The sequence below is a fragment of the Colletotrichum higginsianum genome, chromosome 4 (genome assembly GCF_001672515.1).
Source record: "Colletotrichum higginsianum IMI 349063 chromosome 4, whole genome shotgun sequence".
NCBI classification, from domain to species: domain Eukaryota; kingdom Fungi; phylum Ascomycota; class Sordariomycetes; order Glomerellales; family Glomerellaceae; genus Colletotrichum; species Colletotrichum higginsianum.
In genome coordinates, this window is record NC_030957.1 from 1,892,480 (window position 1) to 1,913,869 (window position 21,390).

Below are 21,390 nucleotides of genomic sequence, written 5' to 3' on the forward strand. Positions count from 1 at the left end.
CTGCTGGCTCACGAAGCCTACGATCTCGGATCAAAACTCATGTGGATTTGTCAGGCCATGCAAGGAAGAAAAGGTATCCTGTTTCATTGTTTGCGTAATAGATAGGTTCGGCGACGCTCCTGGGATTTCCTTTGCAGAAACATTTCAATACGACCACGTTAGGCTGGGGTTAGACGTCTATATCAATTAACGATCATGCCAGTTGATTCAATTCATCGTCGCAGAGCATTTGCCGAGCCACATCCCATGTCTCTTTCCCCCCAATACCTTTGTGGAGGGATGTTCGAAGCTATCGATGGAATTGATGATGTGAACAATCAATCGACTTTTCAATTCTTCCACAACTAAGGGTATCACTCTTCCGGGTTGATGCTACGCTACACCCATGGCGTCCTTGATAACTCCGAACTCATATGCAAAATCCCCGGCCCAATACCATGACACCCCCCCTCCCCAACCCCCAGCGTGTTCATCGCGATCGACTCCTTCCCCGTCATGCCTGCCATTCCCTACTTCGTTTCTCCTGCACGACGAGGTCGAAGTTGGCGTATTGGCAACTGCACTGGTTGTTGCCCGCCGCGACCTCGACCGCGTTCCCCGCGGAGTCCTTGCACATCGGCCCTCCCTGCTTGGTCTGCACAATCTCCACCTGCCCGGGCCACTGTCCCCACTTGACACCGGCGTCGGCGTCCGCAGCAATCGTCGCCATCGCCGTTGCGTTCGCGGCTCCCGACCTCGCGAGCGCCACCATGGCGTGACGTCGCGTCCACAACGTCGCGCGGAACTCCGTGTCCCGGAACGTGCACGTCACCGCGCGGCCGTCCGCCGCGACTGGCTCGGACGGGACCACGGTCTTGGGCAGGGAGAAGTCGAAGACGAGGCGCTCGTTATACGAGTTGCCCTCGAGCAGGACCATGGTCTCGTTGGTGAATTGCGGCGCGAAGGGGTTCGGCGACGACGAGATCTGGTAGGTGTACGAGTTGCTCGCCGCGATGGTCCAGAAGAAGGTCGCGAGGGAGCCGTTGGGGGACTGCTGGTAGGTCTGGTCGGGGAAGCAGCGCCAGGTCGAGGGCTCCGAGGTGCACCCGGCGTCGGATACCAGGAGAGCCGTGTTGAAGGCGAAGGAGCCCGAAGGGAAGAGGTTTGTGTAGTTGGAGGCGTCGGCGGGCGCTGCGGGGTATCTGGCGCGGTGTCAGTCTCGTGTAAGTGGGACGAGGGCGGGAGGAGGAGGATGTGAGACGTACGACTTTCGTGCTCCGACCGTGAGACCGACCGACAAGCCCACGGAGAGGCCGATGACGAGGATGCCGATGAGGAAGATACGGTACCAGCTTCTACGGCGGGCGACCCGCATGGAACCCTTCCTTTCCCCCGCCTCCGAAGGCGGGGTCATGGGTGTGGTGATGGGCAGGAGCCGGGACTTTTCCTTGTGTGGCCCCCGAGAATTTGAGGCACCCGAGCCCGGGCGGCTGCCGTTCTCATTGACGCTGAGGAGACTGCGGGTGCTGATGGTGCTCAGGGTGCTGTCCCGTGATGAGCTGCGGGAGTAGGCGGGAGGCGGATAGGACGGGTGCGGGTGAACAGGTCGTGCCAAGGGCGAGCGACCGTAGTTCTTTGGTTTTGTGCTTCGGCATGGCGGCGGTGGCGGAGGGAGTAAGGCGACGGATGGGTGCGTGAAGGCTGGGAGAGAGTCGTCTTCCGCGATGACGGGCATGCGGCCGACCGTCGTCAGGGTGGTGCGGCCGGAGGGGGATTTGGGCATCGTGTCAAGATCTGAATATGAGCGAAGTGCGATGAGGCGACTGTTTTTTGTGTCTGCAGCAGCCCCGTAGAGTTGATAAACCGGCGAGTGGGAGAGGGCGGTTTCTATGATCCGAGGTCCTACAGAATCCCGTCTATACCGGAATAGGGGGGCAGGACCCAAGTAAAGATTACAATGTCGTCACTTCCGTCTTGGCCGCCTTGCTGCTAAATGAGGGTGAATGGGCCGTTCGAATCCAAGCATAAGTATGTAGAATCAATAACACACGGACTCTTGTCTATCGAGGTTGGCGAAATGGGCTGGCGGGCGGGCGGGTGTCAATACCGAGGTGGCGGGCTGGGCCTTGGGTTCGCAGTAGCTGTCGAGGTCTGGATTTGCGGGGAGGGGTTTCAATGCAGATATCTCAGACATCAAGCTTGATATAAACCCTCGAAGAGTCTCGGATCGCGAGGCCCCGACCACGCGGCGAGGCGGGAGTCGTTGTTTATTCCTCACCTCGGCCAAACGTCGACGAACAAAGGATGCCGGGCGGTTTACGGGGTGATGGTCGGCGACTCGCGGCCCAGCTTACACAGACAAAGGACCAGTGGTCCGAGAGGCAGTGAAAGGCCAAAGGAAGGCTGCGTTTGAGGTTTTCGTGCCTCGTGTTAAGCTCGCTTTAGCATGGCCCTGATAAGGAGCCTCTTTTCGCCGTGGCGGGGGCCACTTTGTTCTGCGGACGATAAACCACGCCGTTTAGACTCCCTCGGAAACGGGGACACCGTCTGGCGGTTCCTCCTTCACATGGCTGGCTTGGAGGACGAGTGCTGTACATGCGGAATGGGCGCACGACGTATGGCGATGCCACGTGTTGTCCCTTCAGCTGAGTCCCCCGCCCGCACTCGCCAGGCTAACAGGTCTGGAGCATTACGCCATACTAGGGTTGGAGACGGGAAGAGAATCATACTTAGTAAGGGCGACGACGGGGCGCGATGTAACAGGGCACCTCGAAATGGAATATGTCGGCGGCCATCAACAATCGGAAAGAGTTTCGAGCTTCCATAGACAACCTGACGCTAGGATGAAGCAGGCCGAGGAGCCTAGATGAGGGGTTTGCAGGCCGGCACTACGGCAGTCAAAGTCTGGGATATTCAGCAACAGACGAAAGGAAATGGGAAAATGCTTGACGTCGGGGCAAGTCAAGCCCGCGGCGGCCGAGCAAATAGCCTAGACGATAGCGTCAGATCTGGCCGGGGCCTTCATTGGTCGACATAGAGAGAGTGAGACACTGCTAACCGCTTTGAGCTGTGAGGGACAAGGAAACTCTCAGGAACCACTCGGTGGCGCAAAGCCTCCGAATCTTTAGTCAAACTGGGGTGGGGGCTGTCGATGGTATGCGTTTGACGACTCAGCAGCAACTGTAGATAGAGAGAGAAGAGAGAAAGAGAGAGAGCCGTTATCCGGGTGGTGCCCGGAAGCCCGAGCGGGAGAGGATGAATGTCGTGGGGGGCTGATGGCGAGGCTTGGTTACCATCATGATGTCGAAATGGAGATCTACACGGCGTGCAGTTGTGCAAATTGATTCGTGGCGGCGAGATGTACTTGTGTGGAGGCGTATTTGGTGCAGAAGCCCAGAACTGACATGGCAGATTTCTATGAACACATTGCTGACATTTGGCTCTCTCTCTCTCTCTCTCTCTCCTTCTCTCTCTGTGTCTCTCGCGTTAAAAATCCGGATGCAAACCACACCCTTCCCAGAAAGCCAGATAGATAGAGTGCATATGGTAGTCGTACAGATGCAGCATCAACCGGACCTCTCGCTTCAAGCATCACCCTGCAAGTCTTGTAGCGATGCCGTCTCCTTACCCTTGCTCTTCGCCGAGTCGCTCTCACTGGCGGCATATGAAGGGGGGTCCAAATCGTCGCCGCCAGCCACCCACACACGAGAGAGCTCTTCCTCAATTTCCTGCCGTCTTGCCTTCCACGTCTCCACCTGCTCGAGGCGTTCTCGGAGATCCTGGAGCTCCTTCTCGACTTGCATCTTCTCTCGCTCCGTTCCGATTCTCTCAAACTCCCACTCGTCACCGCGCTCGCCCCCTCCGAGGATAAGGTTGTACGTGTGGTACTTTTTGAGCGAAGCGCGTGTCGATATGGTGATGAGGGCTGTCCCGTGTTAGAAAATGCAAAGTGTGACGGGCAACGGCCAAACTTACTGATGCCCTTCTCCTTGCACACCTCGTAAAGCAAGCCCTCGACGTCCTGAGACACGGCGCTGGTTCCCTCGTCGAGAATGGCAAACTGTGGCTCGTGGTACAGCACACGAGCAAAGCCCATGCGCTGCTTCTCGCCACCACTAAGGACGTCTTTCCACTCCTTGCGGGTGTCCCAGCCGCCTTCGCGATCAGGGAGGTAGCCGAGGCGAGCGTCCTCCAAGATGCGCTTGAGGTCGTCTTCGGACTTCCGCTTCTCACGCATGTCGTGATGGCCATCTGGGTAGATGACCTGGTCACGGAGCGTACCAATACTGAGGTATGGTCTTTGCGGCAAGAACATGATGCCGTCCTGGCCGATGTCCTTGGGCCGACTGACAAGACCCCGATACACTGGCCACAGCCCTGCAAGAATGCGAGCAATTGCCGTCTTTCCCACACCATTGGGGCCGGAGATCTAAGAATGTCAGCGTGCTGTATGCTTTTCTACCGCTCGGAGAAGCTTACGAGAAGGTGCTCTCCTCTCCTGACCACCATAGAGAGCGACTCCATCAGCTCCTCGCCGCCCGTGGGCCACAGCGCTGGAGCAACAACAGGCACATTTTCGAACCGGACGCCGTCAAATCCCTTCTGGATAGTTCCCTGAACATCCGAAAGCGAGTACAGCTCATTTTGTTGTCCACGAAGGAAGTAGGCATCGGCGTGAACTCTGTGAAGCGTCGAGATCAGCGTGTAGACTCGGCTGGTGTAGCCGGCCAGCTCGGACAGGTCCTTGATGGAGTACATCATCCTGCCGCCGGCATCTGCCAGCGAGAGCATGAGACGTTTGTTGGTGATGAACTCCTTCATACGACCGCGCTCTCGGCTGCCCTTGGGGGCATTCTGTGCCAGCTCGGCAGCGCCACCCAGGCCACCCCACGCCGGAAGGAACACCGGCAGCGACGACAGCAGGTAACCGTAGGCACTCCAGCTGTATTTGAGGATGAAGTCCTCGAGCATGTTATAGCGGATCTTGAGCATGTAGATGCCCTCCATCCAGTTCTTGAGAGACTTGAATTCCTTGTTGAGGAATTGCTTCTCCATGTCGGCACCACCGTAAAACGCAATCTCCTCGGCATTGGCGATCAGGCGCGCGTGCAGGCTCCTGAAGTCACCCTCCTTACGGCCCTCCACCGCCTTGAGCTTGCCGAAGGGCGGCGAAAGCCGACGCAGAATGCTCGCTGTCAGGAAATAGTTGCTCAGCAGGCCGGTGAGAGCCAGCGGACCGAGGGAGCGGAAGAGCTGGTAGTTGAACACGCAAAGGTCGACAAACGGCTTGCCCAGCGACGAGTACAGGTTCGCGGCCGCAGCGCAAAACAGTGTCAGATCTTGCGTGATGAACTGATCAGCGCCCTGGCCGACGCCGCCGTCCAAATTAGACAGCTTGTAATAGTTCAGATTGTTATTCAAGTAGAGGTCGTGGATGTACCGGGTGAGGCGGGTCCTGAAAGCGATGGACACCTTGGACTCGAGGAACTTGATCATCGCATTGGTGTATGATGCAAACCCGCCGAGACCGCACCACTGGGGTTATGATTAGTGCGGGTAGATACTTGGAAGCCTTTGCCATCACTCACCTTTACGAGTCCCCAGAGGAACGCCCTCCCCTGCCCAGCGACAAGGTCGCGCACGATCTCACCATCAAGCCGGGCGACGACAAGGGACAGATATGTCCGGAGCATCAAGAATACACTGTGACTCAAAAGCAGGCCGGCCTCCTTGCTCGACCATCTCGGGATCATGATGCTCATCAAACTAAGGAACTGGTGCAGGAAGGCCAGGTTCAGCCCGGGTTTCGTCTGCGCCGAGGGCACGGTGCCATCGCCGAGCCCGGACACCCGCGGCGGGTTAAGGAAGAGTCGGCGATGCGCCTCGAAAGTCAGCGGCTTTGTCGTCTGGATGACAACTTTGGAGGTGCCGTCTTTATAAGGGACGTATATCGTGCGCGAGCCATCTTTGTTGTGCAACCACGAGTTCGTGCGGACGAGTTTGCGGCCCTGTTCCTTCTCCTCCCGGCGCTGCCTCCACCAGCGTCTGCCTCCCGCAGCGCTGAGAATGATGGAGGCGGCGAAGGCGAGGGTGCCGAGCAGACGGGTTGTGCGGGACGTATTCCGGAGGCGGGTACGAATAAGGGTCGAGTATTTCTCGAAGAAGGCAGCGATGGCCTCTTCTGCGGCCGATTGGCGCAGCGTTGATTGTTCGGCCATTGCGAACGACGATGACAGTGGTTACGATACGTGGCAGGTGATGCTGGGGACCGAGTCGCGCAGGCTGGCCGCGGGTATGATGCTGTTACGAATGCGCAGCCATCACCGGATGGCAATTCGACTCTGCAGGATACGCGGCTCTATTGCCGACGGACGGGTGGAGGATGTTCTGCTTCTCGTTTCTTGGTTGCTGATGACCAGGGCGGTGGATGGGTGAGAAAGGTTCAGCTAAGCAGCACGTGGTCGCAATGGCAGTCCGAGTCGATTGTTGTTGGAGAAGAGAACAGTTGGGGTGGCCGCTGGCTCGTGATCGCATTACGACATGTGAATGCCGGGTGGGCAGTGGAGTTCCGAGGCACTGCGCAGCACCCGAACCGGTGGATAACTTGGGGAAACGCTGGGCGGACAGGTTGCTTTGGGCACCCCGAGTCCCCACTGAAGGAAGCACTGGAAGAGAAAAGAGGGGGCCCCAGCCGCCCGCCGGGAGCCGAAGCCTTGAGTGGCTGTTTCCGGTGGCCATGACGCTAACTTCGCCAGGATCTTGGGAATTTGGACGAATGGCATGCAAGACGACGACCCCAGAGTGTGTGGGGGGAAGGACTGCGGCGGTGAGTCTGGTTGGTCACATGATGGCGTCTTTGGCCCGAACTCAAAGGGTCCGGGGTACCTACCTACCTAAATGTATGGACCGATCACTTGCGGCATACAACGGCGGCCATTCTGATGAACCGTGCCCTACCTATTACTGATCAGTAGACATTTTCTGGACGAACTGTTGATGTCTATCGTTCGCCATGTGAGCGATAATAGGGTTCTGCGACCCTAAAACCAAGGGTGTGAGTGATCATCCAGCGACGTAGCTGTCTGTATGGCGAGCGACCCGGTGTAATCGGGCGACGTTTCAATGAGGACGGAGGGGCCACAACTCAACGACACGGTAATAGCTCGCTAGAAGCTGAAGCCGCTTGTTGAAAAGGTGTGGAAGAACCGTCTTTTTTTTAGCAACGCATCTGTGCTGTAACTACCATGACCGAATGGCTGGTTCCGAGTATCGAATGTGAACATTGGCTAGCAGTTGCCAAACACCGTGGACAGTAAAGAGAGGTTGATAAAATGGTCACTTACAAAGGCCTCAAGAGTTTTGGCCCGTAAATACAAACTAGTGTGCCCCTGTATTTCGTCTTTGAAGAACAGGGTCGGAATGGACTTATGCGAGACAGGAGAGGCGAAGGAGAGGCGAAGGAGAGGCGAAGGAGAGGCGAAGGAGAGGCGGATACTTGGCTTGGATGCTCAACTGTAATCACCGTGACGACTTAGGACGTCGCAAGTCTGATGACAAAGATGCCGGAGCTAGACGACTCCGAACAGTGTCAACAGGAAACCAATAACACTCCCGCACTATTGGAGCAGATACAGAGCAGGGAAAACTCACTTGGGAAACAGGAGCGTATTGAGCTCTCGGAGAAGATCCAAGAACGCTACGGTGCCGGTCAAACAAGCTCTTTATACCAAGGAGCAACTGACCAGTCTGATGAAGCAGATAGCCAACAAGACCACACCTTGTCGGATCATGATTATGAATAGCAAGATGACCGAGGACTATGATGATCTAAAGTAGTGTTTTAGGGAGCAACTTGAACATGAATGTGAAATAGACCCAGGTCGCGACTTGGTGACTAAGGGCTGTTGTTTGACAGCGAAACCTTCACCAATACAGCGCCTTGTCCTCTAACCCCCGTCGGCTGGTACATATAGCCTTCCGAAACTCTCTTGCTCTGTCGACTTGGAGCTCGCAGTACTGCCTTGTCCACAGACCTCAGCCCAAGACGCCGTGGACGTTGTGAAGACACGTGCGGGTTTCGAGGGGCAAAAGACGGCGTAGGAGGCAAGTCTGCAATCTGGGACACTCAAAAATATTCTGTCCTCGCCCCGACCGCCAGCGGGATGAACAAGATCGTCTCCTTCGGTCTGGGCGACCTCTCTGATGACGAACATGCCAAATTTGAACAGTGTCAAGATGACAGGCGAAACCGAAACCAGCACGAAGCCGTCTTGACGATGGCACGAGTCCTTAAAGAGCGACTGGTTGGGAAGTTCGCTGCTACCTGCAAGCCCCAGTCAGAACACAAGACACCATCAAATCTCTCAGGAGCCGCAATAATCGTGGCCATTAATGACTCACAGGGGTTTATCGATGCCGACGATTTGACGCTGGTCTTTAGTGTCTCTTCAGGCATACCCGTCAAGCAAATCATTGCGGACCTGGCTAGGGCGGCCATTACCATCTGGGTCACTATGTTGCCTAGGGATGGGGGACGGGGTTGGGTTCTTGTGAAGCACGGTGACAACGAAACATGGGTATATTTCATATTGCCCACGAACTGAATCCAGAGTATGAGCTGACAGAGTGGCACACAGCCCCTGGTGTAATGAGATCGATTCAACATGCACACGGAGAATGAAACAGGAGGAATGCACGTCTTGTCACTTTCTCGTGGAGTGCTTGGAGGCTTTAGATAATATTCAAATTCTTCTCGGAAAGTCGTTGAGCGAGGATAAGTGACAAGCCTCGGGTGTTGTGAGGTGGTTTCCCGCAAATGCGAGGGATGGAGGCGGTTCAAACTTTGTTTGCACTTTTCGGTGTCTCGAAACAGCTGGGGAGGGGTTGTTCCCCAGAGCTTTGAATGGGAAGTATTCTACAACAGAAGTAGACCAGACCAGAAACTCTAGGAGAGACAGAAGGCGGTGAGTGTGGTGGGCTCGAGAGTAATATGGAATCGTTACACGGCTTGGCGTTTACCGTTTGTTTTCGGAGACCCGGATGACATTGTCAGAGGAGAGAAACAGTTTACTCATATGGAGACGTCGAGATGAGTAGTGCGTCTGATTGGCGACCCGGCCTAACGGTTGCGGATCAGTTCGGCCACGATGCTCGTGCGATCAGGGAACAGGGCACAGTGGCTGCTCTCTCTTCCCCTCTCTCTCTCTCTCTCTCTCTCTCTCTCTCTCTCGGGTGCGTGCTCTAGATTGTCGCCAAGTTGTTCTGTTCGATGAACAGCAAGTAAATTAAGGATATCGCAAATGGTGATAACCTCGTACTCGCTGCCTTCAGAGTAAAGGTCTATAAGAATTTAGTGTAGTCAAATACTGCTGTTCTATGCATCAACAATAGCTTTAGCCTTACCCTTAAGCACCTTATAGTAATATTAAGCAAAGGCTATTGCATACTTAAGAAGGTAATTACAGCAAACGCAATTTACGCCTCTAATACTACAAAAGACCTATCCTTTAAGACTTTAGTTAGCAGCAATTCTCTAGCAACAGCTGTATGCAAAACTTAAGCATTACTATTACTTTAACTTATAAGTATCTGCAATTACTTATTAGCGTACTGCATCTTAATGCAGCCCTTGCGTACACTCAAATATAACAGCCGTTAGGTTAGCAGCTAAAGGCCTTTTTCAACAGGTGCAAATATTAAAGCCGTCGTTGTAGCAGGAGGCAGCAAGTGCCTTTTCAGCAGCCTCAAGAGTCGGAAAGATCTTGCCAATAAGTGGACAGGCGTAAGGCACTCGAGTATTTTCGACGTAATTAGGCATAGGCGTACAGGTATCTTGCGACATCTTGTGAATAGCTTCAATTAACGACGGCGACGACAAGGATAATAGTAATAGGCATGCGTGTACGCGAGAGTTGGCAGCAGACGCGAAATCCGAATGTTGGGGTGGACTTGCCAGCAGCGAAAGTACGGGATCGGAGTCGGTGGAGGATCCCAGCCACATTTGGCGGCAGATTAGCCAGAGGCGGAGGCAGGGTATCACCGCCCTTGGAGTTTCTAGTTTCTGGAGAGTTTTCGGGAACACCCTATAACCATGACGCCCCCAGGTATTGTGCCTGAATTTTTGGAGCTTGAGAGGGGGGAAGCTGGTCTGTCATCCAATGTTGCGCAAGGTGGCGGCCCGGATATGCAGGCCCGAGACTGCATTCCGCCAAAGCCATATGCCACCCCCCGTTGCTTGGTTAGGCCTTTTCCCCCCCTCTAGACTGTCCAACGGTTCACTTGACTCTCCCAGCCGCTGGGGGGAGTCGTACATCACAGCAAGGCCACATTCATTCGCTGTGGGTGTCCTCGCACGACGGGATGAAGAAAGCTGTTCCGATTGTGGTATGGAAAAGAAGAAAAACAACCCTCCCCATGAACAGGAACCGATGCAAGACATCCACGTTGGGCAAACGTGTTTTGGGCCACCATCCTGGACAATTCCTGGGGTGCGGGATCGGGAGGGTCTTCGACTGCGGTGATAGTTTCCTTTTGCATGACGGGCGGGCGGTTGACTTTTGCCCCTATACTTGTCGGGTGCGCGTCCCCGAGTGTAGCTCTCTCTCAATTGGTTTCTTTGCAAGGTAAATGGGATGGGGGATTGATTGAGTGTTGCATGGGAGAGTATGAGTGAGAGAGAGAGTGTGTGTGTGCGAGTGTTGCCCAACCAGACCCCGTCACTCACCCGGGCGGTAACATGGCCAATGAGGAAGGGTGGCAGGGATCCCCACTGGTTGCGAGAGTTTGAGCCTGTCCCACCTGTCCGCTGGTTGGTCGACAGGGGATCGGGAGGGCGCCGTTGTCTCTTGCGGCTTCTGGGGAGGGTGAAGTTCCTGTGGACTTGGGATGAGCGGTTCGAGTGGTCGCCCGAAACCGAGGCTGTCGAAGTTCGATAGGAATTGAGTGTGGTATGAGGTGTTGTGAGAGAACCGACAATGGGGAGGAGTACAAACTCACACACTCGGCCGCGTATCCGTAGACGAAGGATGATGGCGAGATTGAGTGAGATTGAGAGCAACCGTGACACGACGGACATGGATGAGGCAAATCCGAACCGCCCAACATCTCATGCGCTATCCCGATCCTCGATCACTCCTCTAGCGTAGCAAGTAGGGGTGCCCTTCATCTCTTACCCGCCCGAGTCGTCACCACTTCAACCCCCCCCCCCCCCCCCCCCCCCCCCTTTTTAAAAAACCAATAACAAAAAAACGGCAAGCTGGCCAGGGTTGCCAATTATTATCGCCGCGGCCGGGACGAGACTCTTGTTATGGGGGCCCGTAGCGCATTCAAGGAGAAAGCGCCTGTTTCTGCCATTCTGACGCAACGTCAGACCTAGAAAGCTCACCTGTACACAGACAGAAGAGGGGCGGCGGCAGCGACAGCATCCACTCTCACGCCTCGCGGGCTTACTCTTGGAACCAGCTAGAGGGTACATTGAATTTGGGACGGGGAGGGCATCGGATACGACGACGGGTGCGCCTTCGTTCATTTTGGATTCTGGACAGCATAGCAGGCACCAGACTCGGGTCGAATGCAGACTCAGACAACTCCGCCTCAGAATGTCTCTCTGTCCCTCCCCCCCTCTCCAGCTCCCTCTAGACTGGACCGGCCGGGTTGTGGGCGGTGGCTGTCTTTGTTGTCTTGCCCTTCGTCGTTGGAATTGATACGAAGGGCGGGGCGGGTTGAAGAATAGAAAACCAGAAGGAAAAGGAAATGACGGAACCGGGATGCCGAGTGATGGGCTCAACAAAGAGCTAGGACACACGAGGCAATCTCATTCTCCGGACACATTCGCGCAGCTATTTGACAGCCTGGGTGTTCCCAGGACAGGAACGCATCTCGTCGCCGCAAGTAATGGACCATCCATCCAGTCCCATTTTCCACTGCCGTTGATTCTGAGTGAGCTCGACTAATCCGGTTGTCGAGCCGGATACTGTACTCTGTGCGGATAGCTTCCACAGGCCACACACAGCCAAGCTGCCCGCCTCCTCGTAGCTCGTCAGCATTGTGTCGTCCATCGCACTCTTACCAACTGGGCCGATTCGGGGTCTAGCTCTTCTGTTGCTCTGCAAAGGGTGTGATGGCACTGATGGGCGACCAGGATGCAACCTCTCATGTGTTCCCACCATGGAGATTTCTGTAATATGAGCTTGGCGGGAACAAGCCCACGAGATTGAGAAATAGGAGATGAGACATGGCGTCTGATGCGGCGCGATAGTCGTCTGGTGTCGGGCACAGTGCGCACTCTCTTCCGCCTCGTCCGTGCTGACAGGGCTCCACTTGAGATATCGATGTCTGCACCTGCAGAGAGACAGGACGCTTGCCAATGCTGCCCTTGGGGAAATTGCATTATTTTACACTACCCGCTGCACAAGGTTAGACAGTACAAACTTCCTTCTACCAACTGTGATCATGGACAGCCCCCCTACCGCGCCCCATCTCACGAGCTCGGCCTTTTGCTTAACCAGGACGGGACGGGCTAATCTCACCGGGAAATCCACCCACACCCATTTCAAGTCTACGCTCTCGCAGCCCTGGGTTCTGTCTCTTCTTTCTGTCGCCTGGCTGCCTTGTGCCCCCCCGTTTCGCTCATGTCTACCAAGCAGTCTGTCCCCGTTCGCCCAACCCGGCTACGAACACCCCGGTTCTATGCACCTATCTGTCTGGGTACACGGATCAGCCCCTGGCTCCTGAATGTCCCCCGCCCATCCAAGTGTTGCTTTCAAAGGCAAATCATCTCGCTTGCGCCTTTCACGGTCTTTCAGCCTCTCATACGTCGTCGTCCTGCCGTCCTGCCCTTCTTCCTATTCTCTCAAGCCTCTCACTCTCCCCTCTAGGTCTCTCTCCTGCTGCTTCTTCTCTCTCTCTCTGGCTCTCTTCCTCATTTGCGCCTTGTCTTTCACTGGCCTTGGTTGCGTTTCTGTCTTTCAACTGTGGTCCCCCCCCATCCCCCTCTCATCCCACCCCATTATCAATCTTGTTGCACGCCCGTCGCTGCTCCATTTCTTACTTCCCGTTGTTCTCTTTCACGCACAAGTCTCGACCTCGACGTCAACCGCCTCGGCCGCGGCCTCGTCTCAAAAAACAATATTCGAGCAATTCTCGATACCTTTGAAAACAAAACCACTCATTTGTTATCACTGCCAACCTTAATTTTCCCCCACGCCGACGCCTATAGTTGCTGTCCCCTGTAACCGCTCGCTCTTTTCCCACCCACTTTTCTTCCCGTTTGATTCGACCACCAGTCAACCACTACCTACGTACCTAGCTAACCATAGTACGACCTGGGGGAACTGACTTGACTCCAATAACTGAGCTTGACCGCCGTAACCATACATCCTCCCCCCCCCAGAGAGGCCCAGCCACTTTCGCCTCGCCCACTCAGTCATTCCATTGGCGCCGCTTCCTGCGCGACCGAGAGCCCAAACCATCTCCCATTCTCCGCGTTCGACCAACAACCTCACAGGACCCGTCGCCGCCTTTTCTCTCTTTCTCTCCCCTCCCACCTCATTCATTCCATCGTTCACCGCGTCGATTGCTTGATTCCCGACAATTGTCTTCACCCTGGACCGCGCAACGAGCACTGCGAATCGGCCTCCTACGGCCGACATCAGCCGAGCTTAGGGGTTGAGGATTCTGGGAAGGCTTGCCGGACCCATCAAGAAAGGAGGTGAGTGATGATGGTCTTTTCCTAACTCCCGTCTGTATTTTGGCTTTCAGCATACCCGCACGCATCGTTCATTTGTCCCGTGCTTGCGCGATACTGCCTTGCTGGAGGAGAGGCAGGCGGCATGCCCAACGATTGGTCTGGCTCATTTGCACGCGCTACCGACGTTGGTTGTGTCGAGGGCCTCAGGACCACCAATACCACCTCGGTTATGTCTGAGACCTTGGAATGAGGGCAAGGAGGCGGCGGTGTCACGGATGATCTAGATGTGCCCACTGGTACTTGTGCCAGCCCCTCCTGAGCATCGCCGCTCGACGTTTGCATTCATCTGCCTCGCCCTCGCCTGGACGCCTTAGCTAACGGCCTGCGACCTACTCAGTTCGACAGCATCATGTCCGAGAGGCCACAATCATCTAACCAAGCCGACGAAATCACACCCGAAGTCCGAGAGAACGGCCAGTCAAGCCAAGAAATGTCCAAGGAAAAGGTGCTCCTGGCACCAGAGGAGGGTGGTAACTCAAAGAAGGGTAGGAGCCTGCTGCATGTGCCGTCCCGGTCTTCCTCGCAGCGCAATCAATCCTCTCCCACGTCAACGGGGCTGAGCGGAGCAACAGTCAGCGACTCGAGAAACAGCATCGGCGGACGCTCCAAGGAGTCCAAGGGTAGCATTCTGGGACGGCATCGAAATGGCAGTGTCGGAAGCCATCGATCCGGCATCGAAACCGAACCCACCAACACCCCCGGCAACACCCAACCGAACTCTCCCGTGAACCCCCCGCAGAAGAAGAAGAAGGGCGGGCTCTTTGCGCTACTTGGGTGTTGCGGTGTCCCCGACAACGCCAACGCAATTGAGAACGGCGACGACGCCGTGCACAAGCTCGACAAGCTGCCTGCGAGGCCGACCACTGCCAAGTCCCGACAGCCGACCCCACAGGAGCAACAGCAGCCGTCATCATCCAACAAACCCCAAATCCAGGAAAAACAACCTCAGCCCGAGCAGCCGATGACCATAACCGAGGCAAAAGGCAAGCGTGTCTCCGGCGCAACCACAGCTGACGACACCATCGTTGGCGGCGATGCTGGAGATTCCAAACACGCCGCTGCTATCATCAGCCCTGTCACCACTAGCGCTGCCACTGGTAGTGCTGCCGCGCCGGCCATCACCGTTGAATCCACCACCGGCCAGAAGACCGAGGAGGCACCAATCCCGGAGACGGGCAGTAAGGACGCGGAGGGAGACGAGACGATGCCGGATGCGACGCCAGAGCCTGAAGACAGGCAGCAAATCCCGCCGCCTGTCGAAGATGCGCCGACGAGTCAACAACTGCCGCCGCCTCCACCTGGACCAGCCCCAAATGCCTCGGCACCCATCGATACCGCCTCCGAACCCGAGCAGAAGTTCCTGCTGCCCCCAATCGCCCCCGAGTTCAAGGGCAAAAAGTGTCTTGTTCTCGACCTGGACGAGACGCTGGTCCATAGTTCTTTCAAGGTAACAATAATGCCTCGTGAATCTTCACGAGTAACATCGCTGATTGGCCTGCAGATCCTTCATCAAGCCGATTTCACCATCCCCGTAGAAATCGAGGGCAATTATCATAATGTGTATGTTATCAAGCGACCGGGCGTCGATCAGTTCATGAAGCGCGTGGGTGAGCTTTATGAAGTGGTAGTGTTCACCGCGTCCGTATCCAAGGTATGTTATCTATCATCCTTTCCTCCCGAATGCATGCTCACGGACCAAAGTATGGAGATCCCCTGCTGGATCAACTCGACATCCACAAGGTCGTTCACCACAGACTCTTCCGCGAGAGTTGCTACAACCATCAAGGGAACTACGTCAAGGATCTTTCCCAGGTGGGGAGAGACTTGAAGGACACCATCATCATCGACAACTCTCCCACTTCGTACATTTTCCACCCCCAGCACGCCGTTCCCATCAGTAGTTGGTTCTCGGACGCGCACGACAACGAGCTGCTGGACTTGATTCCCGTTCTAGAAGACCTCGCAAAGTCGGATGTCCAGGACGTCAGCCTGGTCCTCGATGTTACACTTTGAAACTGAAGATACCAATTTCTTTTCTTCGTTCATCACCTCCGAAGAAATTTGCAGGACCGCGGTCCCATCATAGCGGAAGGCGTTTAGGTTGCGATGATTCGTTTCCAGCAGGTGTAGATGTATCACTGTCTAATCATACCTTATAATGAGCACTGGCGGAGGTACCAGACCACTGAGTCAGCTCACGGCGGCTATCACGCAGCATGCTTCAAGGCCGCATTCAAAGGACCGCAAGGATGACAAGTTCATCAAGGAACCTGGGATCGAAAGGGGAAGGAAAGCAGGGCATCTTGGAGGTTGGAACGGTCGGTCGAGGAGCTGCTGCTGCGCTCGTCCGTTCACTGGGTATTTCCTCGACGACATTGCTTAGGACATGCGCTCGAAGACCCCAACAACGAAAGATACCTGTCTGTCGAGGACCGGTCATCATGAAAACAAAAGGCGGCTAGGGATACCATGGGTCCATGTGTTGGAATTGGAAGGGGATGCCCTCTACGTGGCAGGCTATTGATTTCCCTTTGTTTATTCTCTATGTTGTTTGAATCGTACACACCACACCACACCACCGCCGCCATCACCATCACCATCATCACCTTCTTACCCATCCCTTGAAGTCTGCAAGCAGACGTTTTATTTCACTGCCAGTATAGTAGGCAACCGTTGAGCGGGAAGAGAAAGAAAGCGAGCGAGCGAGCGAGCAAGAGAGCCGAGCACAATTGTGGAACAGCTTCGCGTTGTGTGCTGGTTTTCCCAAAATGGTGCATGAGCTGGCGCGATCAGGTGCAAGGGCTCTGCTGCAGAAAGCGGCGACTTCGTAGATATACATACAGTATCCCCAAATTCAATTGAAATGGTTCAAAAAAGGTTAACGTACACGCATAGCGAGTCGGCCAACATAGCGAGCCGGCCACTCCTTATCGCTAGAAAAAGCCCCTTTTCTAACTATTTATTAAAAAGTAGATTCTTAACTAATAAAGACCTAGTTTTTAGCATTAGATAACGATAAGAGTTAGATTTTAAGAAATAATAGTATTAAAATTATTATCTCTTTCTAGCCTATATTACTAAGCTTACCTCTTATCTAGGCCTCTAGATAAGAGGATTACTAAGAACCTAGGGTTAGGAAGAGACAATAATTTCTACAATATTATTTCTTAAAATCTAACTCTTATCGTTATCTAATACTAAAAACTAGGTCTTTATTAGTTAAGAATCTACTTTTTAATAAATAGTTAGAAAAGGGGCTTTTTCTAGCGATAAGGAGTGGCCGGCTCGCTATGTTGGCCGACTCGCTATGCGTGTACGTTATTTGTCTTGCCTGGTGCCAAAAAGCATGTGCATGATGAACTGGTGGCATTACATGACAGGATGACCATGTCTGCGTACCGTGAACCTGAGTGGTCACTCACCCCGGGATAGGCGAGCTTGTGGAGTTTGCTCTTGGATAGGCGTTATCCCCGCTGGGTGCTGAGTGACAGGCCTGTTCAAGGAGGTTCGCCGCCCCGCTAGGCTGCCCAGGGACGGGACTGGAACGTCGGGTCGGATAATCCCACTGGCCACTGGCCACCGCGGCTCGGCAGCGCGGTCCCCTTTCCAAAACTGTGGCCTCAACTCTGCCACTTTTGAGCGCAGGTGCACCATCCAGAAGCCCGAGTTTCCCATCACGCCCTCCGACCACCAACAAACTCCCGAATCTCGATCCTTCTCTCCGCGCCGCTTCTTCACGGTTCAACCGCCAATCTCTAAGTAATCCTGCAGTGATTCTTGGATCTGTTTCTCGTCACACTCCTTTACAATGGTTCGTAGCTGGTTCTGCCTCCTCCCCCTTGTGACAGCTGCTCGAGCTTCCATCGCATTACCTATGGCTTTGTGTCACATATGAATCACTTTTGCCAATTGAATTTGCTGCGACTCTCTTGCGCTGGTCCATCAAACTCATCGGAATACTATGATGGAACAACTGCTGACGGTGACTCTACGCGACAGTCTTCCCCTCGCCCTTCCTCGCCCGTTAACGCGCCCGGCGCCGCCGCCTCCGGCGCGAGCGTTGCGCGCCCTTCGTCACCTACTCCCCCCGGTGGCCCCCGCACTGCCATTCGTCGCCGCGCCGCCGCCGATCAGAAGGAGAAGATTGCGAATGCGCGGCCGAACAGCACGAGAGCTGCCGGTGCCGGTGGCAGCAGCAGCACCATGCTGAGTACGTTTGCCCCCTGGCGTCTTATGGCAGAAGGAAGAGAATCGGAGCAGTTGTGGGAGATGAGGAGACAGGCGTCTCGATTAAAGACACCCAGTTTTATTCGGATTTGGTCGCTAACGTGTTGGCGATGTAGGACTCTACACCGACGAGTCTCCTGGTCTCAAGGTCGACCCCGTCGTTGTTCTGGTTCTTTCCCTTGTTTTCATTTTCAGCGTTGTTGCTCTTCACAGTAAGTCGTCCTCTTCTTATCCAGCACTTTTTATCCTCGAGGGCGCCCAATGATCTGACACATCCGTCGCAGTCATTGCCAAGATTACCCGCAAGTTCTCGTCTTAAAAAGCAAATGGAAAGGACCGAGAAAGGTGGTTACGAAACCCAGCTTCGGGGCATGAATGCTCGACGAAGCCCAGAGATGAAGAAGGGAAATACGTGATGCTTGCACCTTGTTGAACCGAGACTGGTCGAGCATTGCCACGGACATGAAGCTTGTGTCCGTAGACACAGATCTGCTCTTTGAACGCGTGGAAGTGTGGCATCTGTAATCAAACCAACACAAAAGCAACTTTTGACGATAATGGACTGTAGGCGCGTGCTTTTACTCGAGGGACGCGGGCGCCTGATTGAGGAGAGGAAGAGAGAGAAAGAGAAGAGCATGACTGATGTGCGCCGCTGTATTATACCTCCTTTTTCTATTACAGCTCTAGTTCTATGCTGTCGAATGCGACTTTTGGAGACCAAGATATGGCTCGTTTTTGCGTCTTTGTTGTTGATGTGACATTACCTTGGCATATGACAGCTTAGGTCTGACGCTGGGTGCATAACTCAAGAGCCAGAATGCACAGACTACAATCCCATTGCGAGGCACGTGGGCCCTGGTCAAGTAGCTGTATAACTCACCGTTCCAAAGTTGTTCAGGTGCCTATCGAGTAAAAAAACGAGGGTAGCTATCCGCGTCAAACCCCGAACACCTCGATGGCCTGGAAGCTCACGACCCCTGTGGCAACCCTGGGCTGCTTAATAGGAAGGTGCTTAAGAAGTGTTCCACAGTCCCACACAACGGTGGCACCATTTGACAATGTGGGGTTCTCATCAGGGTTGGTTCATTCCGCGAACTCAGGCGCGCAGGCAACATACAATCAGAGCTTTTTTTTGGTAACAGGCACTGAGAGCTGGGACAACCAACCCTCAACCGGAGACAATAGAAATTTACCTCCCTTCACAAATGACCCAAATGAGCTTCCGTTCGTAGCCGACAAAAAACGAAGCCAAGTGTGGCAGACGATTGAATTGAAGAGCGGCAAGGTAAGCCCATGGCACTCGCGCCGTGCTTTGCTATTGGCGGAATATTGGGTATCCATAAAATGGCTTCCCCTATTCTGTTCCTGTTTTGTTTGGCCAATCATTGCAAAGTCCCGCCTCGTCCGACCACCCCCTCACACAAACCTGCAGGGGATTGATCATTCATATTTACCTATTCCCCACGTCATCTCAACAATCCACCGAGAGCAGCTTAGCTGTCTTATCTCCCCTTGGTGTAGTTGGTTCATCACGTTCGACTGTAATGGTTACGTTGTCATCGAAAGGTCTCTAGTTCGATTCTGGAAGGGGAGAGGTCTTCATCTTTTGCTTTCACAGTCTTTTTGGTGTTTTGAAACCCACGTATGCTTTTCCTTGCCGTTGCCCATCTTTGTGTCTGCTTATAGGTTGCTGCCATACCTGGTGCTTCTGTTCCTCTGTTTCCTGTGCTCGTCTATTTCTAAGATTTTGAGGCTCCAGCCCCCTCCCCCCATTCCCCAACATCAGAAGTAATCCCAACTTCTCATTTTCATTGTCTTGTTTCTACTGCTGCATGTGTTTACATTAAGATTAGGGTAGGAATATAAGATAGAATATCTTAAATAAGGATAAGATAAAAAGTAGGCAGAAAGGTTGTATATTACTTGCATGCATAAGGTCTAAAGTCTAAGGTAAATAGAGGGGGAAATTCCCTCTATTTATAATTCTGCCTAAGGGATAAAATCCTAGATTATTAATACATATTATTATATGTAAAAATACGCTTATAGTATAGTGTATTTATCTGGTATGTAGGGCTGAAGTCCTTGGTATGAAGGGCTGGCCTGGAATGCTTCTACTAGTCTGTATGTAGACTAGTATGTCTGTAAATCCTTATATACAAGATATGCAGATAAATTATACACCATTCTATAGCTAAAATTATAAGGATTCTAAATATAAAACCCGTTTACTTATATCTCTTTTAGTTATAGAGATATATGCAATTAAGCATATAAGTATTTTTATAGATAAGCTTCTTTATTCTTAGTTTTACTTCTTGTCCTCAATCTTCGCTTCTAGTGCTCCAAGCAGAAGCAAAGCTGCCTCTCGTTCCGATGGTATCGAAGTCATCTTGAGACTCGGTCGTTTGGTCTACCTTCCTTGCAAGAGGAACAGTTTTGGTGGCACTTCATAGATAGAGAAGAGAGTTTCAATCAAACAGCGGGCAGTTGCTGTGACCATACCTGGTGGAGTTGCTGGTAGCCGTAACTGCAACATACGGAGGACTCACTTGTCACAATTTGATGAAGGTTCTCGACAACTAGCTTCTAGTCGGCCATTTTTGATAAACCCCCGTCGGTCCTTGGCGATACTGTCCGTCCTGGTTGCCGTGACGAGATACACCGTCAGCACTGCTAATCGAGGGGCATATTAAGGCTCCACGCGGCTCTGAGTGGTGGCATCCTAAAAATAAAAGTGACAAGACAACGACAGCGAACCAACCAACGTTTGGCTTTTGTTGTTGCCTTGAAGTCGTTAAATAAAAGCTCCATCGTCAAGTGTCTGAGACGCGTATTGGCGGACCTCTCTACTCTGCCCCAGTCCTTGGTTCCCGTTCGCTCCTCGTCTGTGGCTGTGCGGCAGCGGCCCTTGAATCGTCCCATTGACACACCCCATCATTGTCAATTTGGCCCAATAAGGCAGCCCCCTTCCATCGCTTCCTCCGTTCTATTGGACGACCTGTCGAGGAGGTGGACGTCATAACTTGCCCTCCCCAGTGTGCTCGCCCAAGCCTGCTGCTGCTGCGGTACAGATTGATTCGCGGCGGTGCTTTGAAGACTCTGTACGGATAGGGATCCTCCACGCCTGTGGCCCCTTATCCTTACCCCCTCCCCACCACTCGTCATTCCGTCCCTCCACTGTAGCTCCAGGGTCTTGCACCTTGAGCTTTGAACTTCTTCCTCCGATGATGAAACGGGGGCTGAATACTTAGGACGGTCGTTTCTCTCTTTCATGCATCTCTACAACACCATTCACTCTGGGCTTCCCAAATTTGATCATCGGATTGACTACCCCCCTCTTGGCCACGTCACTAAAGAGCGCATCCTTTGCTTCGCCATTGTTGTTTGCTCGTCCGTACAACGAAGCTTCGTGCGGTCTTCGGACGGTGTCTTCC

General features: G+C 53.7%; 5 protein-coding genes across 5 annotated transcripts; 3 read left to right on the forward strand and 2 right to left on the reverse strand.

Moving 5' to 3' along the window:
- Positions 1 to 372: 372 nt before the first annotated feature.
- CH63R_05878 (tat pathway signal sequence) lies at positions 373 to 1,762 on the reverse strand (the record flags this gene model as incomplete). Its single annotated transcript, XM_018300853.1, has 3 exons — positions 373 to 401; positions 514 to 1,181; positions 1,245 to 1,762. 3 exons carry the CDS (start codon positions 1,760 to 1,762, stop codon positions 373 to 375), a joined length of 1,215 nt encoding a protein of 404 aa, XP_018158703.1.
- Positions 1,763 to 3,563: 1,801 nt separating this feature from the next.
- On the reverse strand, positions 3,564 to 6,197 carry CH63R_05879 (ABC transporter transmembrane region 2; the record flags this gene model as incomplete). Its single annotated transcript, XM_018300854.1, has 4 exons — positions 3,564 to 3,904; positions 3,955 to 4,408; positions 4,459 to 5,514; positions 5,568 to 6,197. The coding sequence occupies 4 exons, from the start codon at positions 6,195 to 6,197 to the stop codon at positions 3,564 to 3,566; spliced, it is 2,481 nt and encodes an 826-aa protein (XP_018158704.1).
- A 1,341-nt stretch (positions 6,198 to 7,538) lies between these two features.
- On the forward strand, positions 7,539 to 8,582 carry CH63R_05880 (uncharacterized protein; the record flags this gene model as incomplete). The annotated part of the gene is made up of 2 exons (XM_018300855.1): positions 7,539 to 7,686; positions 8,011 to 8,582. 2 exons carry the CDS (start codon positions 7,539 to 7,541, stop codon positions 8,580 to 8,582), a joined length of 720 nt encoding a protein of 239 aa, XP_018158705.1.
- A 5,493-nt stretch (positions 8,583 to 14,075) lies between these two features.
- CH63R_05881 (NLI interacting factor-like phosphatase) lies at positions 14,076 to 15,739 on the forward strand (the record flags this gene model as incomplete). The annotated part of the gene is made up of 3 exons (XM_018300856.1): positions 14,076 to 15,173; positions 15,228 to 15,377; positions 15,428 to 15,739. The coding sequence occupies 3 exons, from the start codon at positions 14,076 to 14,078 to the stop codon at positions 15,737 to 15,739; spliced, it is 1,560 nt and encodes a 519-aa protein (XP_018158706.1).
- A 1,795-nt stretch (positions 15,740 to 17,534) lies between these two features.
- CH63R_05882 (Sec61beta family protein) lies at positions 17,535 to 18,272 on the forward strand (the record flags this gene model as incomplete). The annotated part of the gene is made up of 4 exons (XM_018300857.1): positions 17,535 to 17,537; positions 17,726 to 17,936; positions 18,070 to 18,165; positions 18,238 to 18,272. The coding sequence occupies 4 exons, from the start codon at positions 17,535 to 17,537 to the stop codon at positions 18,270 to 18,272; spliced, it is 345 nt and encodes a 114-aa protein (XP_018158707.1).
- Between the last annotated feature and the right edge of the window lie 3,118 nt (positions 18,273 to 21,390).